The sequence below is a fragment of the Periplaneta americana genome, chromosome 1, assembly GCF_040183065.1.
Source record: "Periplaneta americana isolate PAMFEO1 chromosome 1, P.americana_PAMFEO1_priV1, whole genome shotgun sequence".
In the NCBI taxonomy this organism is placed as follows: domain Eukaryota; kingdom Metazoa; phylum Arthropoda; class Insecta; order Blattodea; family Blattidae; genus Periplaneta; species Periplaneta americana.
Window position 1 is genome coordinate 97,063,256 of NC_091117.1, and position 21,988 is coordinate 97,085,243.

At 34.3% G+C, this 21,988-nt stretch overlaps 1 protein-coding gene across 4 annotated transcripts in view; it reads right to left on the reverse strand.

Annotated features, from left to right (window-relative positions):
• The window catches only part of yrt (erythrocyte membrane protein band 4.1-like yurt), a 192,606-nt gene that overhangs the window by 47,206 nt on the left and 123,412 nt on the right, over positions 1 to 21,988 (reverse strand). For 3 of the 4 annotated variants that reach the window (XM_069824486.1, XM_069824461.1, XM_069824469.1), the window contains 6 exons: positions 21,223 to 21,324; positions 19,196 to 19,333; positions 17,427 to 17,546; positions 14,970 to 15,226; positions 9,894 to 10,025; positions 2,962 to 3,096 (listed from right to left, as the gene is read on the reverse strand). In XM_069824486.1, the coding sequence (XP_069680587.1) occupies positions 2,962 to 3,096; positions 9,894 to 10,025; positions 14,970 to 15,226; positions 17,427 to 17,546; positions 19,196 to 19,333; positions 21,223 to 21,324 (884 nt within the window). The remainder of the gene's footprint in view (positions 1 to 2,961; positions 3,097 to 9,893; positions 10,026 to 14,969; positions 15,227 to 17,426; positions 17,547 to 19,195; positions 19,334 to 21,222; positions 21,325 to 21,988) is intronic. The other variant, XM_069824478.1, reaches the window with a different exon arrangement.

Genomic DNA, 21,988 nt, shown 5'->3' on the forward strand with positions numbered 1-21,988 from the left:
ACTTGGACAGGAAACAATAAGAATAATTATTTTTGCATTATGTTTACTATAATTGGATAATTTCGTTGATTTCGTGTTAAATTAATGTTATTCTTTTTTTGTAAGAAAGCTCATTTTTAAACTTAAATCATTTAACAACTGGCTCTATGAATTGCGACAAATTATTTAACAAGCAGTTCAGGCGAACTGGTTTGAAGTGGTTGAATGACACCACTGATGGTAGTAGAGGGACAGGTAGGAGGTCATAGAAGTCTCTCACAACACAGAAAAATAAACCAAAAAAACATGAGTATAACTGTAAAAATTCATAAGTCTTTTCATGCTTTAGAGTCAGTTCTCATGCGGATAATTTACATAGGCCTACGTCTTATTAAACATTTGTGTTAATAGCTTCATTCCACTAAATATGTAATATTAAAAGATAACATTAGAAGTATGATCAATCTATAGACCCTATCCTCGACAATGGAAGAATAATTAAAATACATAACACTTCTTACAATTTCACAAAAAATTAAAATTACAAAAATAAGTGTAAACAAAGGAAATCGTTTTGTGAAAAAGAAACATAAAAGAAATGAGAATGCATAATTCATGGAAAGTCTCCAGAAGGCTTTCTGTAAGAAACCTAATCTTGCAGACCCTTAAATGCTGTATTTGTTTTGGAAAAGATGCTAACTTAATACAATGCTAAATATTGAAGAAACTATTAGAACAGGGGAAAAACTGCAAAGGAATTTTTAATTTGTATTGACTTCATTTATCACCTGTTAAAAAATTTGCACTTATTTCCATAACACTGAAATGTATCTAAAGCAACAGAAGTAGTCAAGACTACAGTGACACAAACACTTAAAACACAATACTTAAAACTAAGAGGATGACAAGATCATCTGCTACACTTCACAGAAATGCACTACTCCCTACGCCACAACTCCTTCATGCACAGAGAATCAAAATATATTTAATCTTCCCTTTTTCTGCGTCTATGCACCTAAGCAAAAAAGGTACTGTACAGTGAACTTCGATCTTAAATTGTCTCAAGGCAGAAATGTAGCTGAGAAGTGTTGTGTTTTGCTCTGCAATATATTTAATGTGGACATACACATTTAATTACATACAAAATATTTTTTGGAAATATAACAAAATAAATCTTCATTTTTTCCAATTTACAACTGTAACAACGCAGGAATCACCAGTAACAGAAACATTTATTTTAGTAAGTATGTTACTTCTGATTGATATTTTTCAGGCTGTACACAGCTCATACAGTGTCAGCAAAAAGTTTAAGGACACCCATTCAAAACAAGATAATGAGCTACAGGCCTTAAACTGTGTGCTAGCATACATTTTATTGTTGGACCTGGAAGTACAGTACAAATGCTACTTTTTAGTAAAAAAACCAGGGATGTTATTGTTTATAATTTAAGGCACACTTGAAAAACGTCATTTATACGTAACAAAAAAAATTATAACTTGCAAATGGTTTCAGCTAGATTTTTTAATCTTTTTATACAAGCAGATCTACCAGGTAACAATCAGACCGTTATTGCTAAGATTCATAAAAGATATGTCTTAAAATTGGGGGAGGGGGGTTGAATATTTGCTAAATTTAGTTAAAAAGGGATAAAATGTAGCAAGAAGAAACATTCCTTTGAATTTCCTTCCCTATGAGCAGATATGTGACCAAAGCCTCTGACACAAGAAGAGATGTTATGATGATCTAGACAGAACTGGAGGGAAATTCAAAACATGCTAATTCGACAGAGTTTTTGGGTGGATATTGATTTTTCCGTATATCTAAAGTCAAACTTAGCTTATTTTAAGATGTCCCCTTAAACTATTATGGAAGAATAAAACAATTATTGTTATCTGATATTATTCTTCAAGCTTACTGAAATTATAATTAACTTTAAGGTATGTAATTACTGTCAGAGTCCAAATAAATATGAAAAATGTGGTTTTACTCCTTAACTAAAGTATGTATTACTAATAATAATTATAGTCCTCCTGGCTGCATCCCTTGGACATCATCAATTTGTGTAACATCAATATTTTCTAGCTTGGGTATGAGCTGTTCAACCACCCTATTGAATGTTTATCGAATACATAGGGAGATATCTGGTCATTTAGCTTCAGGTAAGTTATGAGAAGGTTTATGTAGTCGATAACTGCTATCTGACAATTTAGAAATACTTATCGAATAGATATTTGACATTCCAGAAACTGGCCATAAGTGGACCATCTTACATAGGATTTTTCTTTCAAATATTTTAGGATGATTTTGTCACTTTTTAACACAGCACATGTTTCCGATCCATGTAACAATAATGGAAGAATTAAAGTTCTACATAATTTTAATTCTTAAAGGATTTCTGATCCAAAAGATTTAGTAGTCCAAAATAATTTTTAATGGTTGCAATCAACATTGCACTAATTTCAGAAATGATATTATCATTAGGAATGGTTACTGAACCCATTTGTTTACTCTTTCAAAGCTCTGTGGCAAAATAGTCCTTAAGGTACCTGCAATCATGTACTTTGTGTTATCTTCGTTAATTACCAATCTCATCTCTTATGTAGCTTATTTAATATATTAGTTCGGCTAATTAAGATGGTATCTTAGGCACTGTCCTTATAATCAGTGTATTCCAAAGGAGAGAAACAAAATACAGAGAAAATACTATCAACATGTCATATCTTTAAATAACCGGCAATATGGTATCAATATCTGACTGGTATTATAAAATTACATAATAAATTCCTGACATAAGAATAAAAATACTTCATGAATATTTCATATCTTTAACTAGTTACTACTCTATGACATTTCTTTGTATAGTTTAGGCAGAAATAGATACCCAAAATAAAGATTCATATTTCCAGACACCTGAGAATTTCACTGTACAGACAACCCACAACCAGCAAAGCAGAGGCATGTCAACATGCAAAGACAAGTACCTTTCAAAATATTGCACTTGAGTTGGTCGGGAGGGAGTGGTCGGGCCCCAGCAGAGGCACCTGAATATTTACTGTTCTGATTGTTGGGGACTGCTGTCACCAAGAGGGAAGTGGGCCCCACTGCAGCCTCCATGTCTGTGAGACAACAACCAACACATCACAACTCACATTAAATTCCAAAAAAGAGAAACCTTCACCGATGTTCGCAATGTCTTCTAGAAAGATAGTATCAATGACATAATTATTTTCTTATTATTAACTGCCTATTCAAGTTATATTAAAATATGTACTGAAATAATACATTTCCATAGGAACAAAATAAATTTCAGTCAAAATTATTATTTTGTATTCTGTTAATATTTTTCTTTATCCATGCTTCCATTTCACAGAGTGAGCTTTTTTTTTTAACAAGTATTTTATGATTCCACAAATGCTTATACCGATTAATTATTATGTTCATATGATTCAAGTTCATTTGGTTATTATTAGGACAAATTGTTATAAAATGTACTGACGTGCCACTCTCCATATGACTGTGTTAAGAACTTTTGCTTTTCCGATTGCACATGGAAATGCTTCTTTTCGAATTAATTAAAGAAAATATATGTAGAAATTAAAAGATAAATTTCACCGAAGTACATAACTGTGTTTCATATTAAGTGGATTATTTATGAGAATGGTGGCACTATAAGTACTGTACAAAACTGTACTGAGTTGCATAATAATTCAAGTTGGACACTATTGCTTAAGCTTTTAGTCATTATAACCGTCTCTCTAAATTAAGTCATCTTTCAGTAATTTATAACTAGGGATACAGATTTTCGTGAATGATTTTTTTCATGAATTTCTGCTAATTGAGTAAGGCCCAGTCGCACGAACACAGAATAAAGTCCTGTTAAGATTACTTCTATGGTTACATGTGAAATGTGTTGTACAAACTCGGAATAGTGCATTACTCAGAGGCTATTTGATGCTTTCAGTCATAGCTGAATTATTATCTAGAGAATACATCAGTCTTGAGATGGTGACTAATATTTGCGGGCGAGAGCTATTTTATGCCCGTTGTGTGCGCGCGGAGCTCTTTTACCTGTAAACATTGCTAAAGGATGTACAGATCTTAGAACACAGCGCATCATGATGGAACGGAAGCACTTAAAGCTTTCAAGGAAGAGTGGAAGATACAATATTTATGCTTCGAACATGGTGATGAAGTCCAGTGTTTGTTGTGTAAAAAAAAATATCATTTGCAAAAAAAAAGCAACATAAAACGGCATTATGAGATGCAACATGAAAAAAAATATAGGCATTATTCAGGAGAAGAGAGAAATAAATTCATTTCGGAATTGACATCGAAGTTAAATTAATTTACATTTGGGTCAGCAGATAGTATCTAGATTCCTTTTATTTCTTTATTTTAAATGTATTATTGATGTTTTATTTGTTGCTTGTTTCTGGATTTTTACTTTTATTAGACTACGTGTTTCTTTAATTTAGAAACAATATTTTATCTTTGATTGCACTTTAACTTATACTATTACTAAACTCAAAATGCTAATTCACTTTTATTCCAATAACTATTTTCAGGATTTTTATCAAATGTGAACTAAACATTTTGAAAACTTTGATGCAAGGAGCTTTTTTAGTAACGTCAATATAAAATATACTTAAAAATATAATTTCAAAACTATTAGACCTAATTGCACGAAATTTTTTACAGATGATATTATTATAGATCTGTTTATATAGTTTAAATTTCACAAATTTTGGCCGAAATTGTGGAAGTTTTAAAAGTCATACATATCCCCTTAAATGATTGACCCCAAAAATTACGATGGCTCTCAATATCTTAATTTAATCAATTTGTTTTTTTCGTGTTACGTGCATCTCACAAATCACTCTAAGAAAACTCATTACATAATCACGACTGAAGAGTAAGAACATTTTCACAATCACACAATCAATATACACTATTTCAATCAATATTGCCATTATTATTTTTTCAACAAATACTCAAAAGTACTTAGAGATTACACACATCGAGCAGGTAGACCCTGTTAGTTTCTCCTAACCAATGAAGTGAAGTATTTACATAATAAATAATTGTTTTTAACAAGAAAATGGTTTACTAACAATTAACTTTTCCTATTTCTCTTTTTGTTCCTAAAAAACCCTTCCCTTTGCGATTTGTTTATATATGTACATGTATATTAAATAACTGAGTAATTAGCCCTATTACATAGCCAGAAATTTAGTAACACAAGTTATTGTAATAATTGCTGCCTTTATTCGCTGCATGTGCATGTACATCCCTGTTGTCTATGTTACAGTGAATGCGCTATGTGCTCGTGATCAAGGTCGAGCTCTTCTACCATGATTGGGAGCTAATATCATCTCATCCCTGGAATACATTATAAAACGGCAGCAACATTAGGCATGAATCTTTGATACTGATTGTAAATTATTATACGAGGTGTGGCTATAAAGTATTTGGACTGATGCTATAAAAATTATTTATCGAAAAATTTACTTAACAGAAATCTTGTCTTCTTCAATGTACTCCCCTCCTCAATCCCTGCACCGCTCCATGCAGATCTTCCACTCTTGAAAGCAGTGCTATAAGTCCTTTTGTGATATGCTATGCAAGAGCTGCGTAGCTTTTGCCTACACTGCATTTACGGACTCGAACTGGGTCCCTTTTAACACAGACTTGACCTTGGGGAAGAGAAAGAAGTCACAAGGGGCTAGGTCTGGTGAGTACAGTAGATGATCTACTACAAGTACTTTGTTCTTTCCCAAAAAACCTCTTGACAGACAGTGCATTGTGGGTGGGCGCATTGTCTTGATGGAGAATCCAGGAGTTGTTTCCCCACAATTCAGGTCTTTTTCTTCTTACTCACTCACATAGGGTTTTCAGAACCTCTTTGTAGTACACCTGGTTAATGGTCTGTCCTTCAGCTAACCAGTCATTGTGGATGACCCCACTGATATCGAAAAACACGGTCATCATCGCTTTGAACTTGGACTTGCTCATCATGCCTTCATTTGTCTTGGAGAAGCGGGACTCTTCCAATGCATGATTGGGGTTTCGTTTCTGGATCGTACTGAAACACCCAAGTTTCGCAACAAGTAATGACACGTTCCAAGAGTCTGGGGTCATTTTCAATGTTGTTAAGGATGTCAGCACAAATGTTCATTCTGGAATCCTTTTGTTCTTGAGTGAGAAGTTTTGGGATAACTTTTGCACAGACTTTCTTCATGTGAAGATTTTTGTGTAAAATTTGCCTGACAGTTTCTTTATCAAGATTTGACAGTTCACCAATTTCTCGAATGCTCAAGTGATGATCTTTTCGGACAAGTGCAGCGACTTTTTCAATGTTAGACGCAGTCTTCGATGTGCAAGGGCAGCTGGAGCGTGGATCATCTTGGACATCTTCCCTTCCATCTTTAAATCTTTTGATCCTTTCGAAAACTTGAGTATGGGATAGACAGTGTTCCCCATACACTTCCTTCAACAAATTGTATGTTTCCATAGCAGATTTCCCTAGTTTTGTAAGAAATTTGATGTTCACTCGTTGTTCAGTTACAGCACTTAACATGATTTCGACGTGGGGCAGATATACGCTCTTTTTCTTTCCATTGCTACGGCCGAACTAACAGTCGCACGTGATACAATTTACAAGGGATCACAGGTCAACACTCTGCAATCTGCAATGTTGCCAGATATAACCAATGCTCGCAAAAATATCAGTCCGGATACTTTATAGCCACACCTCGTATAGTGTATTTTTGAGAATGCAGAAACAAAAGAAAATAAGGCATAATAGACCTGATCTATGAAATGTGTATGACGATAAAAATTTCTGGCAAGATACAGACTAAAAAAAGGACACTGTTTTAAGTGTGCTGAAATTAATCAATGACGATTTGAAACATATGTGTAATTTTTTAAATAATTAAAATTACATTTTAAGCAAATTCATAAGACAATATTATAATATCAGTATTATGTTTTGCATTCCTGTATTGTAGTTGTTAAAATATTACATAACCTAACTATAGACTCCCATGCTCTTGCCTTTTGATAGACATTACATCCATTATGACATCAGTTTTATTTTGTTTTTTTACCATATTCTTGTAGTCTTTCACTACCTCAACTAGCTTAAGTGTATCTTCTATCTTATAGTTTTGATTTTTAATTCCTTTTGATTTATTCATTTCTTTATAATAAACTCCATAGACAAAATAATAATATGTTCAGAAATATTTAAAAAATACTGGTATTGTAAATGCACTTTATAAACAAAACACCATCTAAAATATCTCCAAAACTTTGTTGAATTCTGCTAACTATCAAATAGATAATCTTTGAATAAAATAACACTGTACAACAATATATTCCATTTATTCTACAGTTAGACTATTCCATGAATAGTTGTTCCAAGATTTATTCCGCAATCGTACAACTGGGCCTAAGAGAGTTAAAATAGGTATGAACGAGACATGTTCTACAGACACGTTATAATCGCGATTTCTCGCGGATTTTGCTTGTTTTTCTCGGTTTTTGAGAATTTGACAATTTTTTGTGTTAAACACAATTATTTATTTTTCGAATATTGCTGAATCTTACATTCATCAGTCACGAAATTCCGTTATTTTATTTTTGAGAATGAAAATCTGTGTGTCACGCAAGCACAATGCTTAGGTTCGTTACACACTAAACATAATAAGAAGAAATATGTAAAAGATATTTACATTTTCAGCAAAAGTACGCAACGAAGACTAAGGAATAATGTGTTTTGATCATTCGACAGCCAAGCAGCCTGTCTTAGTGTGCAAATAGATATTCACGTGACACTTTCCTCTATCTAATCTGTAACCAGTCTTATTAATAGCAGGGAAACCTGTAGGCGAATGTGTGTTTTATTACCTATTTTTAAAGTGATTTCCATGTTTAAATTAAAATTTTTTCTTCTTCTTCTTCTTCAGAATTTACATGTTTAAATAACTTTTCCATGATTTACATATTTAAATAACTTTTTTCACGATTTACATATTTAAATAACGAATTTTTCTCGAATTACAGTAATTTTATTATCTATTTTTATATATTTTATTCACCGTTTTACAGTGTCCCCTGATGGATAAACTACGATGAATCAGGTGATATGTTTAAGAATAGTCCTTCCAGTTTTGTTTTCACTATAGTTTTCCTAGTTGACTGCAACAATACAAAAATGGCGTTTATGGTGCACAAAATTCTTTTTCACCCTGGAATTCGACAGAAAGTGGAAAGGTGAACCGTCACATTTGCTCAATTTGGGATACTGAGGTTTCACACACTATCACTAAACATCAACTTCATTCACCAAAGTTGAATGTCTTTTCTGTCAGGTCACATAGGAAACTGTATGGCCCTTTTTTTTTCCATGGAGGCCATAGTCACTAGCATATTCTATCTCAACATGCTCCAATCATGGTTACTGTCGCAACTGAATGAAGATTCTAATGATTACCTGTATGAGCAAGATCGAGCACCTCCACACTATAACAACTGTGAATTTCGTGACTATCTCAATCATGTGCTTCCAGAATGTTGGATAGGAGAGGTGAACATAGACGATACTTTCATGAAATGGCCTTTGCAATTCCTTGACTTAAACCCCATGTGACGAGATCTGCAGGAAGTCCGAATGAGAATCGAAGACCCCGCAGTCACAGTGACATCTGACATGTTATCCAGAGTATGGCAGGAATTGGATTATAAAGTAATGTTTGTTGCACCAAAGATGGCGCTCACATTTAGTCACTCTAATGAAACAAAACCTGGATACCCTGTGCATAATATGAGCCATCGAACTTTGTGTAAGATGAAGATAGTACATGAAGGAAGGAGAGAGACACACAGAGTATTACAATGCTGTTTCAACTGTGTAGATATCTAGCATCAACTAAATTGGTGATAGTGAGATAATATTTTTGCAAGATGAGTTCAAGAATTTTCCACAGGATTACCCGACATTTGTTTTAAAGTTGAAAAAACTCCAACCATGTAATAATAATGCTATATGGGATTCGAACCCACTCCCGAGCTCTGCTTTAAAGCATATGTTCTACTCTCTATTCCTAGATTATGCAGGTGACAAACACACTATGCATCACAGCAATATCTGATTAAATCTACTGCAATATATCTATGAAACAGTATGTATAAAAATACCACTAGTTTTCTATAAATAGATCTTTATGATTTGCTTTACGTTGGTTCACTGTATTCCCAATTTTACTTAGGATATTTATAACCAGTTTAGACCTAAAACAATTTGAATTTCTACGAATTTGGAAAAACCATTTTATACAAACATGTTCAACCATTTTTATAGGAGCTACGAGAAGAATGGTTTTAGAGGAAGTATCACTGAAAAGCCTTGCGGCACAAAGAGTACATGCGTACTAGATAAATACATATTATACACCTACCATAACTGACAGCATGAGTGAAAAGCACCTGAAGCACTACAAAGGACTCGACCTTTGAAAAAATATACAGCAGAATTAGCAGAAATTAACAGAAAGCATGAAAACTAAGAAGGAAAACCCGACTCCAGAAAAATGTCTCCTTTTTACAATTTCCATGATTGTCTTGTTTGTGATTCAATTGTTTTATTCATGTTCTTACAGGTCAAGTCACGGATGCTTATCAGTTTAACCACTGTAACAAGTTACAATTCTTCCTCTACTACTACAATATGGACATAAAGTATCAAACAAAGAGAAAAGATTTACAAGTAAGCTATTATTTAAAATGATATTTATCTAATTACCATAATATTACACAAAGAAGATTCTATAAACATTCTAGGACTGCAGAGAATCACAGGTAGGTCTATGTACAAAGTAAATTTACATCTCACCTTTCGACCATGACTTACCATCTGTCTTACTCGAAACTCCGCAAGTTGATGAAGCATCATTGAGAGACTCATCTGTATTGGGACTATTGGATGGCTCCTTCACCAAACTCTTTAGCAGCGTGTCTAGATTCTCTTCTGCAGCAGCCACCACTGCAAACACCAGGCCAACAATATTAAGAGAATATTTAATATTAGCAAAAAAAGTGTTGGGTTCCACTGGCAGCGTCGTCCATCATCCTTCAAACACTAAGATTATGAAGTTGACAGTTTCTCATCAACAGGATCAAAATTCAATCACTTGCTGACCATGTCTGGGACTGAACTTGTTTAAGAACTTGAGTTTCCTCTGTCATTATGCTCTCCTATATCTTTCTACCATTACATCACCGTCTCTGAATATCTTACGCAGTTTAGCAGAGATCTATAAACAACATACCATACTGGGCTGAATCTAGTACAACCTCGAATATAATACTATCCAAAATTTTCACATGTTCTATATGAAAATATAAAATACAGTAGAAGTCCCATTTAATGCTGTCCGATATACTGTGAATTCATATTTAACACAGGACGAAGTGTGTCCCCTGAAATTAAAAGAATTTATTTCAATTTTTATATTTCAAATGCAGTGAAATATTGTAGTCAGCATAAAGGTTCCTGCATAGCACGTTTCTGTGGTACAATTTACCACTGTAGTCAGGTACACTACGGTCCTAATGGACAATGACTTTAGTTTGGGGGCTGTAAAACTGCATTCCAAGGATTGCATAGAACTAACGGAAAATAAATCCTGCCTCAAAAAGTTCTCAATACAATTTGCTGAGATATGCTTTCTCTTTTCAGAAATCTTGGAAATCTGTTGAAGTTACGGCTACAGTCTTTTAGTCTGACGTGTAGACATGTAATTTTGAGTTTAATAAATGAGGAGTGATGTCGCATGTAAAATGCGTAAATAGTGTGTGCTTTTTTTTTTTTTTTTTTTTATATTTTGTATGTTTAATTACTGTACTTAAATTTATGTCTAATTACAGTAACAGTGTGTTAGATTACAGGCCTTTTTTACACATACGCATGATCTTACAGTTATTTTCCGATATATCACGGTCAAGTTATAATGCAGGACTGATATTTGTCCCCCAACAACAGTGTTAAATGGGGCTTCTACTGTACCTCAGTATACAGTAAAACTTCATTTATACGTTTTTATGGGGTCTGAAGAAAAAAAAAGTATAAGTGGGAAAAACGTATAACTGAAATGGCATTAACCACAGCTGAAATAGCATTAATAATACAATTAATAAATATGATTATTAAAAAAAAAAGTCAGTTACAAACACACTTCCTCTTTCTTCCACTCATAGGAATTCAAAAACCAATCAACAACCTTCCCGTCATATGAAGTTGAGTCTATTGTCAAAATACTTTCACTTTGGAGGGGTGTTAGGATAGGTGTATTCAGTGTGCTCACAGCTTTGGAACTGGATTCTCACTGTTTAAAATGTTCCATTTCTACCCTCTGCACATACTTCTCTACGCTCTTTGAACTGATTCTTCCACTGGTGCATAACCGATTTATTGAAGCTAGCACATGCAGAGACAAGAATGGACAGCTTCGAATTTCCTGGAATTTCAAAGCCAGCCACATCTTAATAATGAACACATATTTTACCGTATTTACATGATTACAATATGCACTTTTTTTATTTTTGACAAAATGTCTTGAAAACTGGAGTGCATATTGTATTCGCGCTCAAACACTCAGACTTGAACAAATTTAAATTGGCGGTCTATTTAGGTTACAAGATATGGTGTGAAACACAACAGAAATGGCCATTGCGAGTTCGTGTTTTTTCGTCTTTTGCGCACTTTTCATTCGTAATTTGTCCATTTTTGACAACAATCACTAATAACAATAATATTTTTAACTGCTAGAATGACCTAAATAACATTTTTTCTTTTGTGGACTTCTGGATCTTACAGACATAGAGACAAAATTCAAAATTCTGCTCTTAAAGCTCTAAATCAACTACATGAATGGAATACATCAAATTTGATGACACTCAATTTAAGCAAAAGTAACTACCAAATATTTTCACTTGGTAAAAAAGAAAGAGAATTCAATATCCAATACAATGGCCAACACCTTCCTAGGACTTAAGAATCCAAATATCTTGGAGTTATTTTCGATAGTAAGTTAACATGGAGCAACCATTCGAAATACATTTCTGAAAAAGCTCGTAAAAGATTCTCCCTTCTAAAAAGACTAGCAGGAAAGAAATGGGGATGCTCTAGGAATACTTTGAACATTACATACAAAATGTTTATACAGCCAGTGCTGACATACTGCGGAGAAATTTTAATTACTTCACCTTTCATAAACGAAATAGAATATGTTCAAAACCAAGCTCTCAGACTCATTACTGGTGGAATCAAAACAACTCCAATAGATTCTATGAGATTCCTCACTAATATTAACAGCATCAAAATGACAATAGAAGAAAAAGCACTGATTCAATATGAAAAACTTATTAGATTACCAGGAAACAATTGGCATTCATACAGTCCTCTCTGTAGATTGAAAACTCAAAAAAGTTTCATATCCATTGTTCAAGAATTAAAACAGAAAATCAATATCCCGAATTTAAAAGAAAACCTCAAATTAAACCAAACCCTTTAACTCTATTAATATGGAATATAATCTAAATTTAACAGAAGAAATACTGAAATCAGAAGTAAACACTGAAATACTAAAACAATTGTCTTTAGAGACAATTAATATTAGATACCCTCCACGAAACTGGCTTCATTTATACACTGACGGATCCTTGATCTCCAGAGAACAAGGTGCCGGTGCAGGTGTTACGTGCTGTCTCTTCTCACTTTATAGATCACTTGGGTATGGAACAACAAGTTTTGATGGAGAAATCATTGCAATAAGTGAAAGTCTCAGGAATCTTCTATGCCACATCAGTAAATTTAGGAATGCAGTTATATTGTCAGACTCCAAAGCAGCTATTCTATCAATAGTCTCTAAACACACACCTTCATCTCAAACAGCAGAAATAACTAAAATGCTCTCTCAATTAATATCACTCAATAAAAGAATTGTATTCCAATGGATACCATCCCATTGTGGAATCCTGGGAAACGAGAATGAGGATGCTTTAGCAAAGAAGGGCAGCACTGCTACTTACAGACCTGTTACTAAATCTACGTATTCCTCTGTAAAAAGATTTATTAAATCTACATACTTAGACTTCAACAAACAAAATTTGATAACACAATCCCAAGGGAAAAAATGGAACTCTCTGCATCAAAATCCACAGTTAATTCCCGATTTACCACGAAAATCGTCTGTAGCTGCATTTAGATTGGCAACAGGCCATGATTGTTTGGCCAAACACCTGCATAGAATTGGAATATATCAGTCCCCTAACAGTCCATTGTGCAACTCAAACCAAGAAATGGATTCGGAACACCTCAAAATCTGTGCTTCAGTGGCTGGTCATGATAATATCTTTGAAAAATATTGGAGTGCAAGAGGTCAAATGACTTTATTGTCAAACGCCTGGCATTAGAAAACAACAACAACATTTTTTCTTTTATTGTGAGATTTTATGCATACAACTCTCACGCGTCTTTAATTAAACCAAAAGAATTTACCAATAATTACTGATGAAAAGAGTAGCATGACATTAGTCATTGTCAATCAGTGTTCTGACACAAATCCAGACCCGTTGACTCGAAGTTCCAGTTGTGACACTGCAAATGAATATGAATGTGATGTATAGCTAGAGATAAGGGAGTGCCTTTATAACCTGTCTTGATAATATAATTTTAATCTTGAGTAGTTTTTAGCACAGGTGCATGTTACATTCGCCAGTTTCTTTTTCTGGATTTTAGGATTAAAAAATTGGTGTTTTATTTCAGTAGGTTATTTTACGATGCTTTATCAACATCTTAGGTTATTTAGCGTCTGAATGAGATGAAGGTGATAATGCTGGTGAAATGAGTCCGGGGTCCAGCACCGGAAGTTAGCCAGCATTTGCTCATATTGGGTTGAGGGAAAACCCCGAAAAAAACCTCAACCAGGTAATTTCCCCGACTGGGAATCGAACCTGGGCCACCTGGTTTCGCAGCCAGATGTGCTAACCATTACTCCACAGGTGTGGACTAAAAAAAAAAAATTGATGTGCGTATTATATTCAATGGTGTGAATACGGTATTTTCGGATTCTTACATTTTCACGACAAACCTAATTTAGAGCAAAATTTAATTAGAATGTATAAATGAAGTTTTGTACCTCTTGGGGTTTAAAATACGATCCTATAAGTGTGAAAAACTTATAAATGAAATAAATGAACATAAAAAATATAAGAATTTTGCCGTGACTTCAGAAAAAACAAATAAGTATGAAAAACGCCAATAGAACCTCGATTATCCATCTCCTGATTCACCATCTTTCTCGCTTAACCATCAGGCCGGCCGGTCCCCAAGGTCCCCCAAAAGCACACGGTGTGTTAAAAAAAACTGACTTTTTCAAACAACAACAACAATTACTTTACATACTGTACATGTGCTTTTTGTAGGTATCTACCCTGTAGATTGAATTGTACTACATTTTAAAACACACTCTTTTTTTTATTTAGAATTTGGAAAAGGTGATTTTTTTGTGAATGCAGTGTGTTTTACATACATGTATTCATTGTAGTACGTACTGTTCTGTAGATTATATTGTAGTAGATTTTTAAAACACACATAAACTTTGAAAAAGAAAAAAAAGTTTTTTTTTTTTTTTCTTTTGTGAAAAATTTCCCCTTTCTTGCTTACCTGTCTTTTTGATTATCTGTCAAGGCTCCAGTCCCGTGACTGACAGTTAATCGAATTTCTATTGTATAAGTGAGAAACATATAAATGAAGTTTTACTGTATATTATCTTCTTTGACTTATAGCAGACACTTCAAGTGAATAAGAAAATGAGAAACTTATTATCAGACTGCATCACAGCTAAAAAGAAGCATGTGAGCCCACATTTCAAAATGCATACTTAGACACTGCAAGAAAGACTGCTAGTCTAGAATGTTTACAAACCTGATGTGGGCTTGTTCCGCTTAAGAGTGCCCATGCCACTGCTTACAATGGATGCTGCAGGGCTGCAGGTTGAGTTGGCAGAACTGGGCACGGAGTTGGGTGTGGTGGGTTTTGATAAGCCATCTTCTGCTGGACGTACAGTCTGTCTGGAAGAGCTGCTGGAAGTCTCACTGGCATCAGTAGTTGCAGCAACGGGAACTGGTACATCACTGCTACTGCTGCCAGTGTCTACACTTACAGCAGTGGCTGTAGTATTCCTAAAAGCACAGAAGGATATAAATTCAATAATGATGACAGCAATAATTGGGTCATTCTCCTGAAAAGGTACATTTTACTGTCACAGCAACGTTTCTCTGAAAATAATAACTCTAAACACTCAATATTTATATTAAAATTAAAAGGAAAATTAGATGAACATACATATACAGCTGATTTTGTAAATTAACTTTATTTTCTGCAATTAAATGTCGTCAAAGAACGAGAAAAGTCAGTCTGTGGACTGTCACAACCCTCATAGAGATTAATACAAAAGGTTGTAAATCAACAGGAACTCTGCATTATAATTCACAGTTAATTCCCAATTTACCACGCAAATCGTCTGTAGCTGCATTTAGATTGGCAACAGGCCATGACTGTTTGGCCAAGCATCTGCATAGAATTGGAATATATCAGTCTCCTAACTGTCCATTGTGCAACTCAAATCAAGAAATGGATTTAGAACATCTCAAAATCTGTGCATCAGTGGCTAACCATGCCAATATCTTTGAAAAATACTGGAGTGCAAGAGGTCAAATGACTTTATTGTCAAATGCCTGGCATTAGAAAACAACAACAACAACAACAACAAATCAACAGGAACTAAACTGTAAACCAAAACTGCATTATTTGATATGTAAATACATCAAAGTCAGCCTGAAAACTAGAAGTGGTGAAGAATTGTAGAACGGAGAAAAATTCTCTCCGGCACCAGGACTCGAACCCAGGTTTCCAGCTTTATGTGCTGACACTTTATCCATTAAGCCACACTGGATTCACTAAAAAAAAAAAAAAAAACGCATTAAAAATGCGATTATGCGATGAAATACGGTAGTGTTATTTTAAATCAGGTTTTCTGCACATAATGTGCTTCTTGCACATTGTACTTGGGCATTTCCCCATTTTGCATTTCTAAAAAGGAATATCACCCCCCAGTCGGGGTTAAAACAGTTTGAAGATTTATGCTTCTCTCCTTTCACGTACACCCTTGCTTAATAGTCTTTCCCTTGTCAGATGTGCTTGGTATCAGTGGAGCGCGTACGAGCAAGTGACAGACTACTACTGATTCCTATGTGCAACTTGCTCATACACGTGCCTATTGTCATTCCTACTCTACAATATGTTGATACTGAGAGTAGTGTTGATTTGCTGAACTAATCAGTAAAAAGTAAACATACCTCTTGAAATGAAGTCTATTGCAATAGCAACAATATATGAAAGATATTCAAAGAACAAATGGCTGAAAATATTCACTGATGGGTCCTTACCAAATAACAGGAGTGAGCAGGAGCTGGTGTGTATTGTAGAGATTGCACAATAGGCCTACATAACATTAGAAGATAATACCAGCCACTTCTATTGAGAAATAGAGGCAATTAGAACAGCAGTATGTAATGTTTTATACAGACAATACCTCAAGAAAAAAACTGTAATTCTAACAGATTCGAAATCAGCAACTGACAGCATTGCATACTATAAAAACAAAACATGTCACAGAACCCAGGAAATCAGAAATCCAGGGAATGAGCAGGCAGCTCAACTAGCGAATAAAGGTACTACAATAAAGTTGAAACCCTAATTTACAATAGAACTCTACAAGCAGATCAACAGCATAAAACAGCACTTCGTCAAAGAACACAGAGCTATTCAATGCAGCACTTTGAAGGATAAGCCTTATGCTAATATAAACTGTAGAGAGGACATACAAAGCATGCAGTGGTGCTCTTTAGAATGGAAGCTGGTCATGACTGCCTGACTGAACACCTGTACAGTATAAACTGCACTTCATTTGATAGATGCATCATCTGCAGGGACACAGAAGCAGTGCAAAAATAAGGACCATCTGGAGAAGTGCACTGGACTCAAAAAGTGACAACATTGCTGATCTATATTGGGAAGCTAGGGGGAAAATGATATAGATCAAATAATCCCCATGCCATTGGACAATAACAACAAGACAACTTCTCTAACAGTGGCTGTTTAATTGTTATGTATTTTAATTTGCTTCATTAATTAATGAAGCATGAACAAATTCAAATGATATTATTTCATTTCATATCACAAGCCTAATTTTAAGATGATCTTTACTTGTAACAGTGAATCTTTTATTTAGTGAAGACCCTTATTTAAAGGAAGAAGCCAGCAATCTGTTAAATGCCGATTATACTACACTTCCTTCACTCATATGGTAGTAGAACTCACCTTTGTCTCTCCCGTAATACATGAGACTGTCGACGAGCATAACGCTGACTAGGGCGACGTTCAAACTGGACAGTGCGGCGAGCTCTATTCTGCTGTGTTGTCTGGAATTCAGTCTTGCCACTGCAATAAATAAGTCCAATTAGATCAAATCTCTCTATGAAAAGTGCGCTGGTTTGGGGCATAATTATTACTACATCGATTTTAAATTATCTTTCGTTTTGTGTAATATTTTTGGTTTCATCTGTGTTCTAATTTTTTTTAAATCCCATCTTTAGAACGTATCTCATTAAAGTGAGAATAGGAAAGATCAATATCATGATCAGTAATCCTAAAACCTAAAAGAATGATGGCACTTAAGTACAACAGTACCATAAATTTTTATCGGACCTTAAATAATCAAGTAATCACAGTAACTTGTAACTTATCAGTGCAAGCTAAAATATGTCCATTATGCGCGCGCGCACGCACGCACGCACACACACACAAAATGGATTGAAAATCCTATACATACCCCCCCCCCCCAAAAAAAATAAATCTTTTACATTACACTCAATATAATACAGAACTCAACTTGTGTGAAAATGTCAATAAGAAAGAAGATTTCTCAGAAAAATGTAAAACAACTTAACTTGCCTTGGAAACTACAGAAAGTAAAGTATAGCTCCGAAAAATGGCTCCATATTATATATGGATGGGTCCCTAATGGATGAAAATGAGGAGACTGGAACTGGAGTTTACAGTGAATTGTTCAACCATTACATACCAGTTGGATGTTATGTTTTATTTAACAACACTCGCAACTACAGAGGTTATATCAGTGTCGCCGGATGTGCTGGAATTTTGTCCTGCAGGAGTTCTTTAGTTCTTTTACATGCCAGTAAATCTACTGACATGAGCCTGTCGCATTTAAGCACACTTAAATGCCATCGACCTGGCCCAGGATCGAACCCGCAACCTCGGGCATAGAAGGCCAGCACTATACCAACTAGCCAATCAGGTCAACTACCAGTTGGAAGAAATAAAACTGTCTTTGAAGGAGAACTACTTGCAATTCTGCTGTTACACAACTGATCACCGGACCCAAAAAATTTAGAAAAGCTGTTGTACTGATTGATTTTGAAGCTGCAATAGAAGCTGTCACATCCAACAAAACATCCCATTCAACAACAGTCAACGAAAAAAGATCAGTAGTACATCAGTTATCAAATTGCATAAAACAACTTTTCAGTTGGAAAGTTCTTGAAGAGGTACACTACTTTTCTGAAGATGACTCTCACAAAAGAGCGGATATAATAGCATTAAACAGAAAACAACAAAAGGCTTTTATCATAGATCCAACTATACACATGGAGAGAGATCCCAGCCAAGCTCATCAGGTTGATCATGAAAAGAGGACCATTCATGAGCCTTGTATTGTCCACCAAGCATAACATCCCTATAAGTTTAATTTTCAGGTTATCTTTCAAGATTTTATTTTAATATTGATATCAACAGTGTCTAATTACTACAATTTATTTTTATAACAATATTCATCTTTAATTCATTATATTTGCTATTAATTTCCAGATCCTCATGGTCATCCTTAATTATTAAGGCCAGACAATTTATTTTTCTTTAAAAAAATCTCTCTCTCTCTCTCTCTCCAAAAACTTTGTAAATTTAACATCGTCAAGTTAGGAGGTACCCAGTCCTCTTAACATAGAAGAGTCGAGATAAACTAAACTGGAATGGAGAAAGATATGAAGGATGACAATCAAAAGAACAATTACCTGTAGCGGAAACGAGATCCCATTCGAAAAAAGTTCTGTCTTGCTGATGGACCTTTCACTGGGGCTCGAAGGCGGAAGAAAGCATGATGTTCAACTGCGCATTTCCAGAGATGCTTGCATGCCTTCTCATTATGTAGTCTGACAAATGACAGTAGAAACAAAGTCAAGATAATAGAACTACAGGATAAGTCAATTATTAGAACTAACTTTAAAACAACTTTTAATACAAGTTACATTAACAAAATTACTTCAATCAATTATTTCTGAATTTATAATAAACAACATGAGGATATATAATACATTAATCCATGAAAAAAGGAAAATGCAACATATTATATAAGAAAATGTTATGATTTGCACAGTCCAAAACAGTCATCGATGGAATTAAAAAAAGACAAAGCAGAAAAATGGAGAGAAACAGAAGACAGGGAAGACAGAGAAGGAGAAAGTGGTTTGGGGGTGGGGGTGGGGGGGAATGAGCAGGAAAACATATGAAAGGTATAAAGAATAAAATATGTGGGAAGAGAGAAACTGGAAAAGGAGAAAAAATAACAGCGTCATAAACAGAATATTTTATGGTTCTCGTTAAGTTAGCAAGGCAGCACAGCATAAGGTAAGGCAAGTTTCCCTTGCAGTAACATCTTCAGACTAGTTATACAGATTACAAAAAAAATTGGGATTCACAGTTCTTTTCTTAACCTACAACTTTGCAACTGAAATATACAGAATATGTGGCAGTGGCAAGACTATAAATGTTTCTCTTTTGGGGTTTTGGTGCAAATCATCTATACACCTATCCGAAAAAATCTTGGTCATTAAGACACTACATACTACTTTCATTCATTGTAAGTTCGAATCAAATAAAAATATAAATACGTTTATTAGTATAAATATTAAATATAAAAACTTGAATCTACAGACACACTCAGCTTTCAAGAATCAGCTTCACCACTACTACGAAACTTTAGTTCAAAACAAATTTTCACTCAAACACTCTATAAAACAAATTTATAAAATACTATTAACAGTTGCTAATGCTATGAAAATACATCTTACGAGATCAACAGAAATTGTATTATTTGTACTATTATACTTCCAGGAAGAAGTAATGAATCCTAGCAGGCATCTATGCAGTGGTGTATTTCTAAACAAAAAGTGCCCTAGCTCTGTGATTGCAGTAGTAGTTGTCATCGTCTTCACCACCATTTCCGCAGGAATACTTATGGCATGTCAGAAGAAAACACATTGGTTCGAATCTAGATATTGAGGTTGTTAGGTCTGTAGTGTAGACCTCACTATGAAATTGTTTAAATATGAATATAATACGACTTTTTATAAATGCAAGATTTGACGATAGTATTGCAATTTGAGTGTCGATTAATAGTCTTAATAATATATAATTAGAGATGGTCCTGTAGCACATAATAGTGTTAATAATAAATGTCCAGCAATTATATTAGTTGTATATGAAAATCATAAAAGTGCCCTGGCGCCGCCTGACCTCGAAAAATAGTAACCTGGTGGCACCATGCCTGAAATACACGTCTATAACTCAAATGGACCACACTCACTAAGACTAGGGATTAGTAGCCACAAATAGGAACTCACGATTTTCAAGGAACAATCGAGAATTAAATCACATTATAAAATTGACATCTAGTAGACGATTTTAAATGTCATTACCTTTTTGGAGATAAAATCATGCTCCATTGTATTATTCTAACATAAAAGCGGTGAACTCTAGACCTAATTTTTCTTCATTAAGAAATTTGTTAAAAATTGAAGTGGGCACTTTCATAATGATATAAAATTGAAGTTAAAATAAACTGCAGGGTATCAGTATAATAAATTACTTAGAAGAGATTAACACAAATTAAACACAGTATAATAGTACTGCATTAAGAACACAAATATCTTTAGAAGACATGTACAATAATTAATGATGATTACCATGTTTTGAATAACACTAACTTACGAATTTTGCTAGAAACGAAGGTATTAAACACATCTGTAAACTGTTTCCTAACCTGAAAACAAATGTATGTTCCTGCTCCCTGCCCTGATCGTCATCTTCCACTACAACTAACGTCAGCTTCTTCTTCTTGAAGTCCAACTTTCCGATCTTGGGCCTGAAAAAAAGATCAAATGTGAAATGAAAGAATAATTTTAATCATTAAACCATTTCAAACTTCAGAAGCAGATTTTTGAGTATTCTACCATGCTCTAGAACTTAACACTTCCAATGACTTTAAACTACGTAAACATTGCGTCATCATGGGAAAAATGGGTATGTATAACCAGAAGTCACCTATTTTGTTGGGCATGTTATATCTGACTACAAGTCAGCAGCTCAGTATTTGAAAATTAATTTAGTTCAGCTATTTGGAGTACCGGTACTCAGAGAGTACTGGTTGTACCCATTTACCCTGATAATGGAACCTGTATGTACAGTAGTTCTGAAATGTTGGAAATGTTAAGTTCCAAGACACAGTGGAATACCCAACAGTCTACTTCTGGGGCCTGTTTCACAATGTTAAATTACAAATTAATAATTTACAAACAACAAATAAAGGATTACAAATGCCTGTAAACAGTTTCAAAACGCAATCTTATTAATTTGTAAAGTTTAACGAACTTTATAAAATCAGCTGAAGAAATTTACAAATAATCAATCAATCAATCGATCAATCCAATCAATCAATCAATCAAATGACATTATGGAGCATGTCGATTCCATGTCAATTTCACAAAACGCTTCCATTCTGTTCTGTCTTTTACTAGTTCCTTCCAGTT